At 42.9% G+C, this 21067-nt stretch overlaps 1 protein-coding gene across 1 annotated transcript in view; it reads right to left on the reverse strand.

Moving 5' to 3' along the window:
* LOC142317132 (uncharacterized) overlaps positions 1-21067 on the reverse strand; it is a 566806-nt gene that overhangs the window by 472279 nt on the left and 73460 nt on the right. Inside the window, exons 4-6 of the mRNA XM_075353156.1 lie at positions 20546-20713; positions 11710-11793; positions 2284-2451 (exon numbers count right to left, since the gene is read on the reverse strand). Of these exons, the coding sequence (XP_075209271.1) occupies positions 2284-2451; positions 11710-11793; positions 20546-20713 (420 nt within the window). The remainder of the gene's footprint in view (positions 1-2283; positions 2452-11709; positions 11794-20545; positions 20714-21067) is intronic.

The raw sequence follows: 21067 nt of genomic DNA on the forward strand, positions 1-21067 counted from the left end.
GCGCTCGCTCCAATATTATAGTATAGGCAATATAGAGCCAATTCGGCATGAGAAAAAAAATTGCTGCAAGTGGCAGTGTATATCGGACGGTGCACACCCATTCAAGTCAATGGGGGCATGCAAAAATTGGACTGCACTTGGATGTTGATATACACTGACACAGACAAAGGATAAGTTAAAGGGAACATATAAGCTGGTTTTGCTATGTAATCTGAGGACAGCATGCTGTAGGGGTTAAAAAAAAAACAAAATCAGCTATGCCTCTCTTATCTCTTATCTCTGTTGTTTACGTACACTAAAAACTTTATCATCTAGTGATTATCATTGCTGGACTACAATGTCACACTCTGGCAGTGTGGCACGCCTCCTACTCTGATTCACACCTCACTGTCAATGTACGATCTCTATACGATTTCCTCCTGCACCTGTGATGCCTCCACTTAGTGGGGGCTTAGCTGTATCCTGCTAGAACATTAGTTTTTGGCTTGGGCGATGTACACACTGCAGCCCATCTTTGCTGTAAGTAATACTTAATTTTTGGAGGATATTTATTCCTCTTTTTGTTGCTATTTTTATATTTAGTGTAGGGACCTACAAGCATGAGGTTCCCGAGATAAAGGTTGTAGGTTTCCATTTTATGGCCATAATACCAACTAAAATCTCATATTTTTTTGTACAGGATACAGCCAGGCCCCTTTCTGTTAAGCCTTGCATATTAGAGTTTCTGTCCCTGTATGGTATACAGATGGGGTACGGCTTGGCAGTCTGCCTGATCTAATTGCATGAGCGTCACCTAATAGGCTGCGGGCTTGTGACTGTGTATCTGCATGTATGAACAGCGCTCTATGCATGCCATCAGTGTGCAGTTTTATCATCCAGCAATCGCCCCCTCCATTCATTGGAAGTGTGTGTGTGATTTGCTCCTCCTGCACCTGTGATGCTTTCACTTTAGTGGGGGTTTAGCTGTATCCTGCTAGAGCATTAGTTTTTGGCCTGGGCGATGTACACACTGCAGCCCATCTTTGCTGTAAGATCTCTATAGAGAGCCTGGTATGGCTGGGACAGCTCTCTGGGTTCAGCTATATGGCTAAATATAAAAGCTTTGCTTGTAGGAGAACGGCTGCAACCAGTAATCTAAGTGACACATCGTTGGAATCAGAGTCTCTTTACCTACATCAGGCTGCTCTCACGTGGGGGTAGCAAAAGCCTACTGACAGATTCCATTTAAGTTCTCCATCTTCTCCTCAACTGTGATATGATTCTATTGCATGCGAGAGAATCCGATCACAGTACACTGACACGGCCAAGACTTAGATCAGAATGCTATTAACATAATCAGCCTGATTCTCTCACATGAGAGAACATACGCCCTTGAGAGCAAGTCCTAGACCACAATGTTTGTGTGACTTCTTCATTACCTTGTAAAGGCCACTTTACATGCTGCGATCTCGCTAGCAAGATCGCTACCGTGCGTACCCGCCCCCATCGGTTGTGCGTCACGGGCAAATCGCTGCCCGTGGTGCACAACATTGCTCAAACCCGTCACACTTCATACCTGCCTAGCGACGTCGCTGTCACCGGCGAACTGCCTCCTTTCTAAGGGGGCGGTTCGTTCGACATCACTAAGCCGGCGCCCAATCGAAGCGGAGGGGCGGAGATGAGCGGGACGAACATCCCCCTCACCCCCTTCCTTACTCATTGCGGGCGGCCGCAGGTAAGGTGAGGTTACTCGTTCCTGCGATGTCACACATAGCGATGTGTGCTGCCACAGGAACGAGGAACAGCCTGCGGAATGCAACAGCAACGATATTTGGGAATGGAGGAGCGTGTCAACGATTAACGTTTTTGCGACCTTTTTCGATTGCTCGTATGTGTCACATGCAACGACATCGCTAACGAGGCCGGATGTGCGTCACGAATTCCGTGATCCCAATGACATCGCTTTAGCGATGTCGCTGTGTGTAAAGCGGCCTTAAGTCAAAGTATCGCAATTTTTGGTAAATCATTGGTAATTAGTAGATCAGAGCAATAGATAGAATATCAGCTTCGAATGATCGAACTAGTGATTTCATTAAAGGGTTCCTTACTCCAATTATTCTCTATTAAGAGTTTGCTTTCTCGTTAATCAGTTTATTTTTTTTTTAGAAATCTTAACTCACCGCAGTTATGCTTGTTCATTTTTTACTGTTTTTCCTTCAAAACGGAAAGACAGAAGAAATAACACACTTTGCTGATATTCCTAAAAAGAAATATAGGATAAAGTAAGAAAAACAATCTATTTACCTGGCCAAGGTGGATGTCTTGTTCATGCGAGAGCTGTTGCTTTGCCTTTTCAGCCTGGTTCAGTCTATCCTCCTGATCATTGCTTTTTTCCCACAATTCCCGAGATTCACTTTGGAGAGATTTAATCCTTTGCTGAAGTCTTGAAACTTCAGCCTCTTGGAGACTCAACTAAAAAAAAAAAGAAAATGTAAAAGTGATTGTGTCTCTTGGGCCAGGTTTCCACTGGTGCTTGGAGTTCCATTTTTATATTTAACTAGCAAAATACCCGCAGCTTCACTCGCGGAAAATGATATGTTAAATTGTTGGTTACGCTCGCTTGCTAAAGTTACATTTTCAGTTTCATCCTAAAGTTGACATCTTCCAAGCTTAAAATTTGATTTTTCAACTCTTCTTTATTATTTGGCATTAACAGTTGTTTATTTTTACAAATTGAGGCGAACAACTACTTTTTGAAATATTTTTTTATTAAATATTAAAATTTACTCTCCGTTTCCTTTCAAGGCGGGACTCACGTTGTTCACTTGATTCCACTGTTTGAGACAATATTGCTTTTTTAGTTTTTGGATTAGATGGTCAGTTTTTGGGCAACATTTTAAAAAACAGTGCTTAGTATTATAACCCTTAGGCTATGTTCGCACGTTGCGTTTTTTACCGCGTTTCTGCAGCGTTTTTAGCAGCAGCGTTTTTGCGCTAAAACACATGCGTTTTTGTTTTCCAGCAAAGTCTATGGGAAAAGCAGAAATCCTGTCTGCACTTTGCTTTTTTTTCTGCAGCGTTTAATTTGCATATTTGTGGTCAAAAACCATGCTGAAAAAGAAGCAGCATGTCAGTTGTTTTTGCCATTTCTGCAGCGTTTCCTTAACATTGGAGTCAATGAGAAATGGCAAAACGCAACCAAAATCACAATTCCTGCGTTTTTCATGCTTTTTACCTGCTTTTCCACTGCGTTTTTGGCTCCAAAAACGCATGCTTTTCTGGCCAAAAATTAATGGGTTCTAATGTTCCTTTACACACACACAATAACCGAAAATTTAAATGTTAAAAAATAATAAACTTCACCTATTTTTCTGTTAAAATGTGCATAACCACTATTTTTTCATTAAAATTGATAATTTCTCATATTTTTTTATTAAAAGTTAATTTTATACTTTTTTTCTCTTTTTTCATTCTTTTTGACTATTTCAACTTTATTTCTCAGTGTCTTGATCTACAAAACGCATCTGCAGAAACGCAGGTGAAAACGCAGGTAAAAAGTGCTGAAAACGCACTAAAAACGCGGTAAACACGCATGCGTTTTTAGCGCTAAAAAATGGTCAAAAGCCATTTGGTCAAAAACCAAGGGAAGGAAAACGTGCAGAATAAACTGCAGGTACTCCGACGCAACGTGCGCACATAGCCTAAGGGCACTTTTCCACTTGTACACAGCTTCCGATGCGAGAGCGTCAGAAGTGACATGCTAATGACTCTCTGATGCGAGCGTCAGCCGAGGGTCATTCGACTACGTATCACAGCTGTGGGGAAGAGGTAGGGAACACTTTCTCCCCATCTCCTCCACTGCCAGTCTCTGCGTATATCGTACTGTACTCGGATTACATGCAAGTGCAGTGCGATGTTTCACATGCTCCCATAGACTTGCATGGGTGTGTGTGAGCCGAGACTCGCTGCCAAACGCAGCATGCTGAAATTCATTCCGCATGCCACTGTGGCATGAGAAATCAATCGCAGATGGATGCTGCCCCGTAGTTTTGCACTGGTGCGAGTGCAGTCCGATGTTTTATCGGATTGCACTCGCACATGAAAATCGCAAGTGGAACCGTACCCTTAGTAATCACCTAACACTGATCAGAGATCTAATAAGTGATTTTCTAAATATATAAAGCAGAAAATGTGTTCTGATGGATCTCAAATCTCAGTTATAAAAATAGCCTCCCAGTCAGACTGTTCTAATGGTTCATAGCACCCAATAAGAGCTCAGCTTTTACTTTACCACATATGTTTCAATGCTAAAAGCTGCACTCTGGTTGCTATAGGCAACCAGAACAAACTTACTGTGAAGCAATTCTCATAAATGAGGCCCCAGTTACTTCTCTACTGGTTGTTGACAGCCGCTGCTACAATTACAAATTTTGGAGTGACTTATAAAGTTGCCCCACCTTAACTACTATATGGTTGAATCGGTGAATAAATATATATATAATATATAAATAAATCAGAAAACGTGTGTCCTGATGGATCTCAAATCTCAGTTATGAAAACTGCCTCACAGTCACTGTTCTTGTTGTCCATAGCAACTAATCAGAGCTCAGCTTTCCCTTTATCTCAGAACCTTCAATGCTGAAAGCTGCATTCTGGCTGCTATGGCAACCATAACAATCTTACTGTGAGGCAATTTTCATAAATGAGGCCCCAGTTACTTCTGCAGTGGTTATAGGCAACGATCTCACTGTGAAACAATTCTTATAAATGAGGCTCCAGTTACGTCTGAACTGGTTGTTGACAGCCGTTCCTAAAATTACACACTTTGGAGTGACTTATCAAGTTGCCTCACCTTAGCTACATACATTGTTGCTGCCCCATTACAAGTGAGTGTTTGGGCGCTGTCGCTTTAAGGCCCTGTGCGCACTAGACGTTTTTGCTGCGTTTTTTGGGTCGTTTTTACCGCGTTTTTGTGCTGAAAACGCTGTGACATTGCTTCCCCAGCAATGTCTATGGGTTTTCAGAAGTGCTGTCTGCACACAGCAATTTTTTGAAGCTGAGTTTTTGTGGTGACCACAAAAACGCAGCATGACAATTATGTCTGCGTTATTCACTGCGTTTTTCACTCATTGAATGCAGTGCACAAAAACGCAGCCATAAACACTATAAAAACGCGGTAAAAACACATCGCGTTATTACCACTGGTGCGTTTTTTTGCGTACAAAACGAACAAAAAACGCAGCGTGAAAAAAACGCCTAGTGCGCACATAGCCCAATACCCTTTGGGCAAAAACTATGTCAGCAGCTTTGATTTTGAAAGCTGCACTCTTGCTGCTTCAGAAATGAGGCCCCAGTTAATTGTGCACTGGTTGTTGACAGCCGTTGCTATAGTTATAGACTTTAGAGTGATTTATCAGGTTGCCCCACCTTAGAGACTATATGATTGCTGCCCCTTTTAGGCTATGTGCGCACTAAAAAGTGCCTTTTTCTTAAGGAAAATCCGGACCCTCTTAAAGAATCCCGCACCCGTGGTAAAAAACCACACCAAAACCGCTGCGAAATCTGCATGCGGTTTTGCCGCGGTTTGCCGCGGATTTACCATGCATTTTCCGCAGGTTGATCCCTGCGGATTTTTATTATTATCTATGGCAAAAACCGCAGGTACCTGCGGAAAAGAAGTGACATGCTCATTAATTCCGCAGCGGAAAATCCGCGGGTAAATCCGCGGGTATAAAAAAAACAGTGTGCGCAAAGCATTTTTTTTAAAAACCCTAAAGCGGGCTTTACACACAGCGACATCGCTAGCGATGTCGCTGGTGAAAGCACCTGCCCGCATCGGTTGTGCGTCACAGGCATATCGCTGCCCGTGGCGCACAACATCGCTCACACATACTTACCTTCCTAGCGACGTCGCTGTGGCCGGCGAACCACCTCCTTTCTAAGAGGGCGGTTTGTTCGTCATCACAGCGGCGTCACTAAGCGGCTGTCCTATAGAAGCGGAGGGGCGGAGATGAGCGGGTCGAACATCCCGCCCACCTCCTTCCTTCCTCATTGCCGGCGGCCGCATGTACGCTGTTGTTCCTCATTCCTGGGGTGTCACACATGGCGATGTGTGCTGCCGCAGGAACGATGAAAAACCTGCGTCCTGCAACAGCAACGATATTCGGGAAAGGAACGACGTGTCAACGATCAACGATTAGGTAAGTAATTTTGATCATTAACGGTCGTTCCTGCGTTTGACACGCAACGACATCGCTAACGAGGCCGGATGTGTGTCACAAATTCCGTGACTCCCAACGACATCTTATTAGCGATGTCGTTGCGTGTAAAGCCACTTTAGGATTTGCTGAGGAATGACTGCAGCAATGTTAGACACATTTTCTGCAGCAAATCCGCAGCAAAATCTGCGGTAAATCCACATGCATGCGCACATAGCTTAAGAGCGACTCTTTGGGTGCTGTGGCTTTAATTCTTTAAGACCCTTTTGGCAAAAACTCTGGATTTGCATTCAACACACAGACACCCATTTTCTCCTTTATTTTTATAGAGCCTAAATTCTGGGGGGGAAATCTCATGAGATTTTGAGTTTTAATATTTACAGTATTTTTAGTAAACACGTAAGATTTTAAATATGTGATTTTTAACTATCTTCAATAAAATGGAGTTTTAAAAAAAACTTTTTTAAAAAAAACTTTTTTTGAAGCAGACCACAGTGCTGGATTTTTTCTACCTATCTACAATTAACCTTCTGGGACAGCCTATCCTGGATTCCGTGCACTGAATCTGGACTTCATATATGGCTTGGTACGATAGGCTGAAAAAAACTTTTTTCCTTTTTTCAGTATTTTTAGTCTGGTGTTATAGACAGGCTGTGAAAGATTTCACTCAAATTGAGTGAAAACTGTAGTTTTCTATTGAAAGGGCTCCACACACAGATATTGTGCTATATATTATAAGGATAACATATCAAAACTTCAAGAAAGTGATTCATTCTATAACGTACACAAACAGAACCTAAATCGCTACACTTTACTGAAGGGGTCAGTGTGATTTCTTGTTGGGTGGCCATCATTTCTATGGGAAAAATAACTCAGCATGCTCTGGTTTGTCTTTGGATAAAAATGAGGGAACTTGACATTGAGCCTCCTAACAGAAGCCCCAACAGACGGTTGAGCATAGCCTCAAAGAAATTGCCAGGTACACTGATCAGCAGATGGGGATTTTTTTTAATTCCCAAAGAAACATTTATCTCTGCGTCAGAAATAAGAGACAGTTCGCATGACCGGTTGCATCAAAGGACAATATGGGGAATTTTATCCCTGAGTAGGAGGCTATATCCCGACTAGAACAGAGTGGCAACGTACATACCTCATCATTAGAGTTGAGCGAGTACCTAACTATTCGTACTCGCTACACTCATAATGAGTACTAATTCTCGCGTATTCCTTCCAAATAGCATGTGCAATGCAAGTCAATGGGGAAAAACTAGCAATGTAATGAGGAACCCGAATGCCGTACTATTTGCTTCTCTCACGAATAGTACAGCATTCGGGTTACTCGTTACTTTGCGAGTTTTTCCTCACTGACTTGCATTGCACATGAGTATGGTGAGTACGAATAGTTAGGTACTCGCTCAACTCTACTCATCATTCATTCTCTATAAAATGCTAAAAAAAAAACAAGCACCTCACCATAGAGAGTGAATGGAGCCTCTGCTGAGCATGTGCATTGCTGCTCCTTTCTACCGGGGATCTAAATTCCCTGTTCTAACGATAAGTGCAGGTCCAAGATGTTGGACCACCACTGATCGATAAGCTATCATCCACCCTGTAGAAGGGTAACTCAATAGCGTTCACCATTCAATAGTTTCAACTGTTTATGTTTAATATGCTATAATATAAGAATGAAAGACAACAATATACATTTCTTACAGGAGAAGAAAGACATGTTGGAAGCAGTTATATTATTCACTATCTCATGATGCAGAATTAGTCCAAACAGGAGCAATAATGTATATAAAAGAAAGGAGGCCACATAGCAAGGTCAAATTGGGCTTGCCATTGTGGTGCTGAATTATGCCAGAATAAAAGAGTGCTAATAAGCTTTAACTATAATGACTAATATAATTTTTATTAATTAAAATACAGAATAAAATGGTACAAGGACAGATCAAGAAGATGAACAACCAGTAAAAATAGTGACAAAATACAAGCAAGAGAGGAGAATGTAGCAATAACATATACTGTTGAAAATGGAAATGTGAAAAGTAAGAATATATGAAACAAAATAAACATTATGTGCATGACATTCAGTGCAGAATATTGCACATAGGTAAAATACCTGTATATACCGTATTTTCCGGTTTATAAGATGCCTCGGATTATAAGACGCACCTCAAATTTAGAGGAGGAAAATAGGAAAAGAAGGGAATTTTGTTTACTTACCGTAAATTCCTTTTCTTCTAGCTCCTATTGGGAGACCCAGACAATTGGGTGTATAGCTACTGCCTCCGGAGGCCACACAAAGTATTACACTTTAAAAAGTGTAACCCCTCCCCTCTGCCTATACACCCTCCCGTGCATCACGGGCCCATCAGTTTTGGTGCCAAAGCAGGAAGGAGGAAACTTATAAATTGGTCTAAGGTAAATTCAATCCGAAGGATGTTCGGAGAACTGAAACCATGAACCAAAAGAACAATTCAACATGAACAACATGTGTACACAAAAGAACAAACAGCCCGAAGGCAGTAAGAGGGGGCCGGTGTTTCGGCTCTTTTTATCGAGGTATTCTTTTACCCACCCAGGGACTGCTTTTGGACGTCCCAATTGTCTGGGTCTCCCAATGGAGCGACAAAGAAGAAGGGAATTTTGTTTACTTACCGTAAATTCCTTTTCTTCTAGCTCCTATTGGGAGACCCAGCACCCGCCCCTGTTCCCTTCGGGCTGTTTGTTCTTTTGTGTACACATGTTGTTCATGTTGAATTGTTCTTTTGGTTCATGGTTTCAGTTCTCCGAACATCCTTCGGATTGAATTTACCTTAGACCAATTTATAAGTTTCCTCCTTCCTGCTTTGGCACCAAAACTGATGGGCCCGTGATGCACGGGAGGGTGTATAGACAGAGGGGAGGGGTTACACTTTTTAAAGTGTAATACTTTGTGTGGCCTCCGGAGGCAGTAGCTATACACCCAATTGTCTGGGTCTCCCAATGGAGCGACAAAGAAAATAATTTTTAATGTTAAAATGAGGATCCGTCTTATAATCTTAGTGTGTCTTAATCCTAATGCTTACCAGGGGGGAGTGGCGGTGGTGGAGCGGCTCAGGAAGGTCACAGGAGACAGGGTCAGTGATGCTGCAGGCTCAGAGGAGGGGGTGTTGCATCTCAGGAGGGTGTGGACGGAGTATCGGCGATACTGTGGCCTCAGGGGTGTCACGGCGGTGGGCGCCATTGATCTTTCAGCGTGCGGCGTGGGTGTCACTTTAGTGGAGCGATTCAAGAGGGTCACAGGACAGGGTGTCAGGATGTCGCTGCGGAGGCAGGCGCCTGATCTAACTGCTGGCTACATAGCGGTTGATGCGATGGACTTCAAGAAATTGGCCACGGAGATGGCACGTGCATAGAAAGTCCTCCGCAGCCATTTTCTTGAAGACCATCGCATCAATCTGCGCACGCGTCACCTCCACAAATTCAATAGAGATCGCAGTCAGATCAGGCGCCCGCTGCGACACTGCAGTGACACCCTCAGTATCGCTGACCGTGCCTCCTATGACCCCGCTCCACCACTGCCGCCCGGGTAAGCCATATTGTAAGACGCACCCCAATTTTACCCCCAGTTAAGTGTGTCTTACGATCCGGAAAATACGGTGGGTTTCAAAAAGAGAATACATATACCCATGTGTCCCCGCATGTGCCCTTACTTACTCTGGTAAGCCCCGCTCTGGTTTTTGCGCTGTGGTGATGTTACATGTAATTGCTGGCTTAATATGTATTGACATTTACTTTTGTGCTCCTGTCCTGTATATTATCCTTCTGGGAGTCAGCTGGCTATCCTGAATGTTTTCACTTGATGACCCAGCGCTCACCACTGTGAGGAGCTAAGTGTACCACCTATATCATTGTATGTACCTTTGCAACATGCGGCTTCCCATGGGGATTTAATCGCCTCTCTCTGTCTTAACCTGCTCTTAAAACATTGTTATTGTCTATACCCCTGTTATACTTCATGTCTGACCAATTAAAAATAAAAAAAATTTGTATGTGCAATAGCGCTGTTAATTGGTGACTATGTGATTATGGGGTATAGTGTTCATCAGGCAAATTTAAAGACTTCTGTCTTCGTTTTCATATACATACCCATATGGTCAGCATTCAGTGTAATATATTGCACATAGGTGAAGTCAAATGTGAATTAGGTTCAAAAAAGGATATACCCATATGATCAGAGAGACCCCTTCTGCTAAAATAGCACCAACCCAAACGTGCGTTTTGGTGAGGGAGCCACTTCCAAAAGAAGGCTCCCTCGCAAAAACGCGCGTTTTCAGACATTGCTGGAACTGTGACACATCAGAGGTGAGTATTGGCTTATTTACTTTTATGGGGAAAACAAGGGGAATGAGTAGGGGTTGTCCAAGTAGTGGACATCCCCTTTAATATTCCTTGTGCGCACTGTGTGGGAGCTGGGAACAGGTCCTTTATGAGGGTGTTATATATCACACCCCCACAGATCTTCTACAATGACCTATCCTAAAGAAGGGTCATCAAAATCTTGGTCTTGAAAAACTCCTTTAATTAGCAATGCTGGTCTTTCAAAAATGGAAAATCTGTATACAGTAGGTTCTCACTATCTTATAGCAAAAAGGATGGGACCAACAAGGACTAGGCCTTGAATCAAGAGCTCCATAACAAACACATAGTTGGCCTTTATGGAACATCTGCTCTTGTTCCAGGAGGAAAAAAACACAATAATACAATCATATTGAAATGAACTCTACAATCTGCAATGCCTAAATGAGAATCATTAAATGCATTATCAATTTCTAATGTAACCCTGTACCCTAGTGTTCTACGTGGAGCAGAGGTAGACAGTAGACGCCTAATGTTATGTATTGATTGGTTGCTAATGAAGGGAAAAGGAAATCATTTCTCTTTATTTCATTCTTAGCATAGCCAGAATTTAAGAGTCAAAAGGAAAATATAAAGCCAGTAAATATATAATTCGCTATATTGTGGATACTGTGCTAAATGTTTTGTGAGGTATGCTCTACCTGGTATAATAAATTCAGGCTTACACCGCTGCAAAACCCACTAAAAATCCGGATTGAATAATTTTCATTAATTTAATAGAAGATTTTCAATAATAAGCAGTGCCGTCCCATTGTGACAGCACATATTCATCATTTAGATTGTTACCATGCAACAAGGTCAGCGCGCGCCTCTCTCTGAATTAAACCAAGTGACTTGTGTATACCCCAACTTCCTACTATGAATGGAAAATTGTTTATTGTTGTACATTCTATGATGGGTAACCCAAAGGTCAACAATGACAGAGAAGCCCCCTCCGAACGCCTAAACCTTTAATTCCAAGATCTCGAGGATTGCACTACATGTAACTGCGCCGCGCAAGGAGGAAATGGTAGAGAAGGAGCTGAGCGTTTCCATCTTACCAACAGCTACGGACACTGAAGAATGATCTGTGAACAGATGCTTCAGTCTAAACTCTCAAAGTACTTACTTCTTCTTGAGTGCCAAAATATTTCTCCTGTGATGTTTTCAAGTCTGTTTTAAGTTGTAAAATGATTTGATCTCTGTTATTAACCTAAAAGAAAAAATAAAAAAAAAAAAAGAATATCAAAATTAAATACAGATGGAGAATGATCTAGAGTTAGGACACCGGAATGAATAACTAACTTCATTCAAAACTAACTTGAGCAAGACAGGGCATTGTGCTCTCAACCTCTTTGTGTCATCTCTTTTCCTTGCTGGTTCCTTTCAATGCACGGATTCCTTAGATATTCTATACAAAGGGCAATACCATCATATATAACTACAGACGAACCTGGAAAGTGCTGCTGGAACTAAACCTGTCCAGTTTAACCCCTTCATGCAATACTGAGCTCTTCAAGGATAAACAGAGGACACTACAGAAGTCTACCCATACATATGACATATCTGCCAATTACCTACTATGAGAGGGGCTTGTCTTTTGGGAACAAATAAATAAGCCATGTAGGATTTTTGTATCTGATCCCAAAGTTTCTCCACATATTATACATCCAATAACGGAGAGAGGCCCCTTCAGGTATGACCGATAGCCCCTTCCTTTGCCTTTATTTATAGAACTTAAAGGGAGCCAATCAGCAGGTGTTTAGACCCATACGTAATGTCATCACACTAAAGTAGTGTAATGAGGATTACTGCTATAACTTCATATTAAAAGTCCGTATCTACACTGTCTCATAATCCATTGGTATAATACATCCAAAAACAGAGAGGCAAGTTCAAGTATGACCGGTAGCCCCTTCCTTTGCCTTTATTCATAGAAATTCAAGGGAACGTGTCAGCAGGTGTTTACACCCCTATGTAATGTGATCATAGTAGTGTAAAGATGATTACTGCTATACCTTCATATTAAAAATCCGTATCTACACTGTCTCATAATCCATTGGTATAATACATCTAAAAAACACAGAGAGGCAAGGTGAAGTATGACCGGTAGCCCATTCCTTTGCCTTTATTCATAGAACTTCAAGGGAACGTGTCAGCAGGTGTTTAGACTCCTATGTAATGTGATCACAGTAGTGTAAATATGATTACTGCCATACCTTTATATAATAAGTCTATATCTACACTGTCTCATAATCCATTGGAATAATACATACAAAAACAGAGAAGCAATTCATGTATGACCGGTAGCCCCTTCCTTTGCCTATTTTTATAGAACATAAAGGAAACCTATCAACAGGTATTTAGACCCCTACGTAACATCAGCCCAGTAATGTACCGTAGTGTATTAATGACCACAGCCATAACTTTATATTATAAGTCCGTATCTACAATGTCTCATAATCCATTGGCAAAATACATAAAAAAAATGGAAAGCGGCAAGGTCAAGTATGACCGGTAGCCCCTTCCTTTGGTTTCCTTTATATTCTATAAAAAAAAAGGCAATCAGCAGGTGTTTAGACCCCTAAGTAACGTATAAGTCCGTATCTACACTGTATCATAATCCATTGGCAAATTCTTAAGCAAATGAGATCACAAATGCTTTTCCTGCACTTATACCTCTAAGCAAGGTCTCAGTGTCCTGAGATCTCGCGCAGCCGCTGCCATTGCCATAGGTGGCACATGTGCAGATGCATAATCCAGCTCTTGCAATGTCATCAGGGGGTAGCTGCACATTCGCCACTACCAGGAATGAGACCACCTGCACGAGATGTCAGCTGGGGAGCAGGTCACGAGAAGAGAGACCTGTCAATCACTGTAAGGAGGCCGGCGCCAAGAGGAGAAAAAGGGAGAGAGGCTGCACAGCTGAAAGTGAAGGCCAAGAATTTGCCAATGGATTACAAGACAACAGAGACATGGATTTATAATATAAAGTTATGGAAGTAATCATTAGAAGTACTTTACTTTGAGCTCTAAAAACCTGCTGATAGGTTCAATTTAACATGAAATGTGTTCATTCAAACAGTAGTTAGAAGTCTAGGATATGAAGTGTCCTGGACACATTTTATTATAAATTCTTTAGATAGCATCGTTAAAATCTTTGCACAAAAAAAAACTGCTAAAACTGTGGATAAATTAAAAAAATAAATAAAATAAGCAATCAGCTTGCCTAAAGCCCGCTACACACGCTTCAATATATCTCACAATCCGTCGTTGGGGTCAAGTTGTAAGTGACGCACATCCGGCATCGTTTGTGAGGTATCTGCGTGTGACAGCTACATGCGATCAGGATTGAACGCAAAACCGTTGATCGCAAACACATCGTATCATTCTCTAGAATTGAGCGTTTTGTTGCACGAACCTAGTCAATTGTAACGTGTGACATCCCTCATACGATTTTGGTGTCTGTGGCTATGTGCGCAGGTGTGCGCTCTTCACCGCAGCTTAAAAAAGGTCTGCTTCAGAGCGCAGCTGAAAAGCTGCGTTCTGAAGCCCCTCACAATGTCTGTCATGCACTAATCTCTGTCAGTCCGTCACTATCTCTGTCCCTCACTCTCAGTCCATGTCAGTCTATCCCCCTCTCTCATATACTCACCGATCCCCGATCCCTGGCGCTGCACGGCGTTCACACTGCTCCGGCGGCTTTTACTGTTTTGAAAAAGCCGGCCGCCCATTAAACAATCTCGTATTCCCTGCTTTCCCCGCCCACCAGCGCCTATGATTGGTTACAGTGAGACACGCCCCCACTCTGAGTGACAGGTGTCACACTGCACCCAATCACAGCAGCCGGTGGGCGTGTCTATACTGTGTAGTGAAATAAATAATTAAATAATTAAAAAAAACGGCGTGCGGTTCCCTCCATTTTTAAAACCAGCCAGATAAAGCCATACGGCTGAAGGCTGGTATTCTCAGGATGGGGAGCTCCACGTTATGGGGAGCCCCCCACCCTAACAATATCAGCCAACAGCCGCCCAGAATTGCCGCATACATTATATGCGACAGTTCTGGGACTGTACCCGGCTCTTCCCGATTTACCCTGGTGCGTTGGCAAATCGGGGTAATAAGGAGTTATTGGCAGCCCATAGCTGCCAATAAGTCCTAGATTAATCATGTCAGGCGTCTATGAGACACCCTCCATGATTAATCTGTAAATTACAGTAAATAAACACACACCAGAAAAAAATCCTTTATTAGAAATAAAAACACACACATATACCCTGGTTCACCACTTTAATCAGCCCCAAAAAGCCCTCCTTGTCCGGCGTAATCCAGGATGATCCAGCGTCGCTTCCACCGCAGCTGCATGGAGGTGACCGGAGCCGCAGCAGACACAGCCGCTCCGGTCACCTCCATGCAGCAAATGAAGACAGCCGTGCGATCAGCTGCTGTCACTGAGGTTACCCGCGGCCACCGGTGGATGCAGCGGTGGCCGCGGGTAACCTCAGTGACAGCAGCTGATCGCGCGGCTGTGTTCATTTGCTGTGTGGAGGTGACCGGAGCGGCTGTGTGTGCTGCAGCTCCGGTCACCTCCATGCAGCAGCGGTGGAAGTGACGCTGGATCATCCTGGATTACTCCGGACAAGGAGGGCTTTTTGGGGCTGATTAAAGTGGTGAACCAGGGTATATGTGTGTGTTTTTTATTTCTAATAAAGGATTTTTTTCTGGTGTGTGTGTTTATTTACTGTAATTTACAGATTAATCATGGAGGGTGTCTCATAGACGCCTGACATGATTAATCTAGGACTTATTGGCAGCTATGGGCTGCCAATAACTCCTTATTACCCCGATTTGCCAACGCACCAGGGTAAATCGGGAAGAGCCGGGTACAGTCCCAGAACTGTCGCATATAATGTATGCGGCAATTCTGGGCGGCTGTTGGCTGATATTGTTAGGGTGGGGGGCTCCCCATAACGTGGAGCTCCCCATCCTGAGAATACCAGCCTTCAGCCGTATGGCTTTATCTGGCTGGTTTTAAAAATGGGGGGAACCGCACGCCGTTTTTTTTAATTATTTAATTATTTATTTCACTACACAGTATAGACACGCCCACCGGCTGCTGTGATTGGGTGCAGTGTGACACCTGTCACTCAGAGTGGGGGCGTGTCTCACTGTAACCAATCATAGGCGCTGGTGGGCGGGGAAAGCAGGGAATACGAGATTGTTTAATGGGCGGCCGGCTTTTTCAAAACAGTAAAAGCCGCCGGAGCAGTGTGAATGCCGTGCAGCGCCGGGGATCGGGGATTGGTGAGTATATGAGAGAGGGCTGCTAACTTCAGTTACTCAGGAGATTAGCGGTCACCGGTGAGTCTTCACTGGTGACCGCTAATCAGGACGCGACACAGACACAGACGCAGCATCACAATGAAGTCGGGTGAGGTTCACCCGAGTTCATTCTGACAGTGCGGCTCTGTCTGTGTCTGCTGTCATCTGCCATTCAGCTCTGCTACATGGCTGTCTGTGTCTGCTGTTAGCGGCCATGTAGCAGAGCTGAATGGCAGATGACATAGTAAAAACGCATCCCACATTACACACGCTTGGCAAGTCAATAAATAAAAAAAAAAAAAGGTGCTCAATGCATACGTCACAGAACACATGATCTAAAGGATCGCACACAAAATTGACCAATTTAACATAGACTACTAACGCTCGTGTGACAGCAAATGAACGACCAACGTGAAATCTCATAGATCCCGTATGCAACCTGGGCGTGTCACATCGCAAATGCGATTGTACAACTAATTGCAACGTGTAAAGTGGGCTTAATGTGTCTATTTTAGTAACAACCAAAAATCTGCTTAATGCTATTGATTTGTTGTTACATTCCTCCCCAAAATTTTGGAAAAAAACTACAAATAGGTGTTACCTTGTCACTTGTTAAAGATCTGAGGCATTTAACAGTCTTGCATTATCAGAACTAATTTAATAGTATCAGTCAGTAAGGAAAAAGCCACATGACGACACCCAGTTGTCAAATTATGTTGATACCTTCTAAAAAGACTAACAGGAACAGCACAATGCAGAGTTGTAAGAAAAGATGCTCCAAACTTGTATTTAATGGGGAATAAAGGTATTAACTAAAACAGACATGTTAGAAGAGTTCACATATCCTCTCTAAGAAAAGACTAACCATCTTCCTTGGAAAAGGCAATACATAGTCTTTCTCTAAGGCCCCTTTCACACGTCCGTGAAAATCACGCACGTGTTTCACCGACATGTCAAAGGTGCGTTTTCCCCTCCATATGCCGTGTTTATAGCACTATGTGTGTTCTCCGTGTGTTATCAGTGATAACACGGAGAATGGGAACTTTCTGCTCACCTGTACCTGGCGTCGCTGTCCGTGGTGCTGATCTTCGGTCTCCGGTCCTGCTGAATCCCCGCTGCTGCTGCTTCCGGCCGCAGTGAAGTGAATATTAAATGGGCATAATGAGCGGCGGTCGGCAGCAAGTGACAGCAGCGGCAGAGACAACAGGGCTTGAGAAGGTGAGTAAATATTTGTTATTTTTTTTCTCTGACATGTGAGTTTTCTCCGGCGCGTGTCACAGGGGACCACATCCACACTACATCCGTGTGGTCCGTATGCGGGCCGTGTGGCACCCGTGATGCCGGAGAAAACGTGGACATGTCTACGTGTGGAACACACAGACACGCGTATGCTCCACACGTACACACGTTCCATGGCAAAACACGCACGTGTGCACAGACCCATTGATTTTAATGGGTCTACGTGTGCCCGTGTCTCTGGTACATGCAGGAACGGACCTAACACGTACCGGAGACACGTGTGTGTGAAGGGGGCCTAAAGCAGAGTTTTAACTCATGATCTGTGACCTGTGCAGAGGTGAGAGGAAGGAGGTGATACCATCACCTACCATGGATCTTGTGTCATCCATGTTATCCTTCATCTTTATTATTCTTGTGATGATTACAGAAAATAATCTTTACAGAACAGTGTCAGCCTTTGCATGTCAAACATCCATAACCTATCTCCTCCTTACATATATGACCTAGTCTCTCGATACCTACCCGCATGTAACCTTCGATCTTCACAAGATCTCCTTCTCTGCTCCCCTCTCATCTCCTCTTCCCACCATCGCATCCAAGATTTCTCCCGTGCCTCCCCATACTCTGGAATGCTCTACCCCAGCATATCAGACTCTCGCCTGTGAAAAGCTTCAAAAGGAACATGAAGACCCAACTCTTCCGACAAGCCTACAACCTGCCGTAACCCTCAGACCAGTACACCACTGCGCAACCTGCTCTGTCCTCACCTATTGTACCCTCACCCATCCCCGGTAGACTGTGAGCCCTCGCGGGCAGGGTCCTCTCTCCTCATGTACCACTCTGTTTTTGTAATGTTCATTGTAACGGGGGCAGGGGGCGCCTCAGGGGGTGTAGTCGGGTCCCCTCGCCTTGTGGGCCGCAGGCTGAACCCCGGCCCGGCCGTTACTTGCAAAGCAGGTGTGTTGTTGGGGCAGAGTGTGGATGCATGGGGCCCATTCATGACAGCGTTCTTTCTGTGCTCTCCAGCTCCTTCTTCACTTTCAGGAAAGAGACAATTGCAGGCAGCGGGTAAACCAAACACCGTTTTATTAAACAAAGCTTCCATCTTTCTGTTTGCAGCAGGCTTACTTTAGTACGTTACAAGTTACAAGTCCTTTTCTACGAAAACGGTTTCCTTTTTCTCTACGGGCACTTTCCTTTGCCTGCAGGGGCCAATTGTTATTCCCCTAGCAGTGGTACTCCTATCCCGATTTTAGTCCAGCCCTTTCCCAGGGATTTGTATTGAACTAGGGGATGGCTCCAGTACTCACTACCGGCTCCGGATTAGCTCCAACTTCTTCGCTCCACTGCCACAGCACCCACTCCTGCACTCTGCCCTGGCACTTCTCCTCAGCTCTCTCCCATGTTACATCTCACAGCACACTGCCCTGCATTCAGAGCCCAACCCCCCTTCTCTTCCCTCCTAGGCTGCCCTGCCCCTTCCTTCCCTGTCACTGTTACCAGGGGAACCACTCACTACACTGGCACCTAGGGGGGGGAAGAACCGTACATAACACATAACATGGTACAATGTGCCACCATACTCCTGTGGCGTCTTCAGGGGGGATTCTCTTTCCCGGTTCGGGGGTCCGACTACCCCTTACATTCATGATCATTGAACTTGTTTATTATGTATACCCCTTTTCACATGTAAAGCGCAATGGAATAAACATCGCTATAATAAATAATAATAATAATAATAAGATAGAAAATAAAAAAAATTCTGCAAAAAAATCTTTTTTTTTTTTAAATTCAATTATCTTCAAGTCATTGCAAAATTCAGAACTTTTGCAATATAATTCATTACTATATTTGCTTTCTACTTTTCCAAACACTAAAGTCGCTGTGCTGTTCACATGCTCTTTCAGAAGTTCCTTTCAACTGCTGCTCATCAAGATACGTTCACTCAGACTATCTATAAACAGAATTAGTGTGAGCTTCTCTGCTCCCAAACCCATACTCACACAGGGAAAATCCTGACAAACTGACAGTATATTTTGTTTACATGTTGATGAGCAGCAGCTGAAAAAAAAGCTTCTGAAGGAGCATTAATTGGTATTGAAACAGCGCTCCAGCATAGTTTTAGGGCGAGAAGGAAGCAAAATAAGGTAATGAAGCAAATTACAGTGGAACCTTGCATTAAGAGTAACTTGGTTTGAGAACGTTTTGCAAGACAAGCAAAGCTTTCTAAAATTTGTAACTTGGTTTAAGAGCAATGCTTTACAATAAGAGCAAATACTCACCGTGCACACGTCCGGTTCCGTCCTTTCACTGCTCTCTGACCCGCTCTGGAGGTAACTTCCTGTACATATGTACTGTATACAGTATACCACTGTACAGTACAGTATATACTATAAAGCATGTATATTAATTTGCATTTGTGCATACAGTATTGTACTTTCTTTCTGCTAACCAGTACAGCACATTGCTTGTACTGTAATCTAATTGCCTGTGCAGTATTCCTACCCCACATTTGGCTTAATTCTGCCCATACTTTGGGGAGAATAGATTTGGGGTGTGTTTTTGTGTATAGTACAAGAAAAAAGATTGTCATATTTATACATCATTTTTTCTCTCTATAGTGTACCTCCCGCACACCAACAATTCTAGTGTAAGCTAACATGCAGTTTAATTTATTTTACGTTTTTTACTGTACAGTATTTTGTATTAGTGCACTGTCATAATTTTATATGACTACAGTACATTATTCTGTATTACTGTAATACGTTTGTATAAATACAGTAAATATTTTTGGGCTGTGGAACAAATTGTCTGCGTTTCAATTATTTCCTATGGGGAAATTTGCTTTGATATAAGAGTAACTTGGTTTAAGAGCACACTCCCAGAACCAATTATGTTCGTAATCCAAGGTTGCACTGTACTAAAATGTATAACTGTACAATACCTGGAGTAAAACTAATTAAAAAGTAAATAAATAACTTTATAAACTTTTCAAAAGTATGTTTAAACATAAAAAAAACAATTTTATTATGACATATTCCCACTAAGATACTATCCTTGCATTCTTGTTAAATAGGATGTAATGTATAAAATGATATCCAGGAGTGTTCGCTAATTTATACCCTTCCCTTTTTTTGCATAACAAATACCTGTCACAACTTTGTTTTTCCCCTAACTAAATCTAGCCGTAAACACAGCTAAGACTTGACAGACAATGAAAACAGATCATGAAAGAGAAATGAGTTGCATTACTTTTAAAAGTAATGACGCATATGTTGTTGCTATTTGTGAAGAACACAGGTTACAAATGACATGCCTTGTTATATACTGTAAACTTGTAATTGACAAGAGGCACGGGGAGAGGAAAGGGGGGGGCCGCAATGGATTGTAGCACAGACACACACCTCCTGTTGTGCAGTTTTATGTCTCTCTGTGACAACTGCCAGCTTTAGCTCCAGTCTCTTCCTTTCTTCACTCATCTTGGAAATGTCCTGGGACTGCTGCATGATTTGCTCTGTCAGCTGAATATTTTCTTCCTTAAGTTTATGTAGAAGTTTGTCCCGGTGGAGCAACTGGATGAAAAACAGATAAACGCAAGGTTCATTTCAAATATTGCTGTCCCATCTTCACATTATGTTCCCTAAAGTAGAGAATAATCCTCTGAAGGAATTGCATCTAATTTGAGCAAAAAGCTGCTTGTATCTTGAATATTCACAACATGCAAGTACATCCACTCCTACAGACTTGAAAAGAAATGGCATTTTTGACAGCTGTTTGCCTGGGCCATGGATGTAAGCAGCTAGTACAAAGGAAAGACTTCATTTTAATACAATACTTTTCTAATCGTACAGAGCCGTCTGTGCTGTGTTCTGCGCAGGCTCCTTTAATTCTTCCCATTCCCTGATCTGCCCATTGTATGTTACCCA

The sequence above is a fragment of the Anomaloglossus baeobatrachus genome, chromosome 6 (assembly GCF_048569485.1).
Source record: "Anomaloglossus baeobatrachus isolate aAnoBae1 chromosome 6, aAnoBae1.hap1, whole genome shotgun sequence".
Classification (NCBI taxonomy): Eukaryota; Metazoa; Chordata; class Amphibia; order Anura; family Aromobatidae; genus Anomaloglossus; species Anomaloglossus baeobatrachus.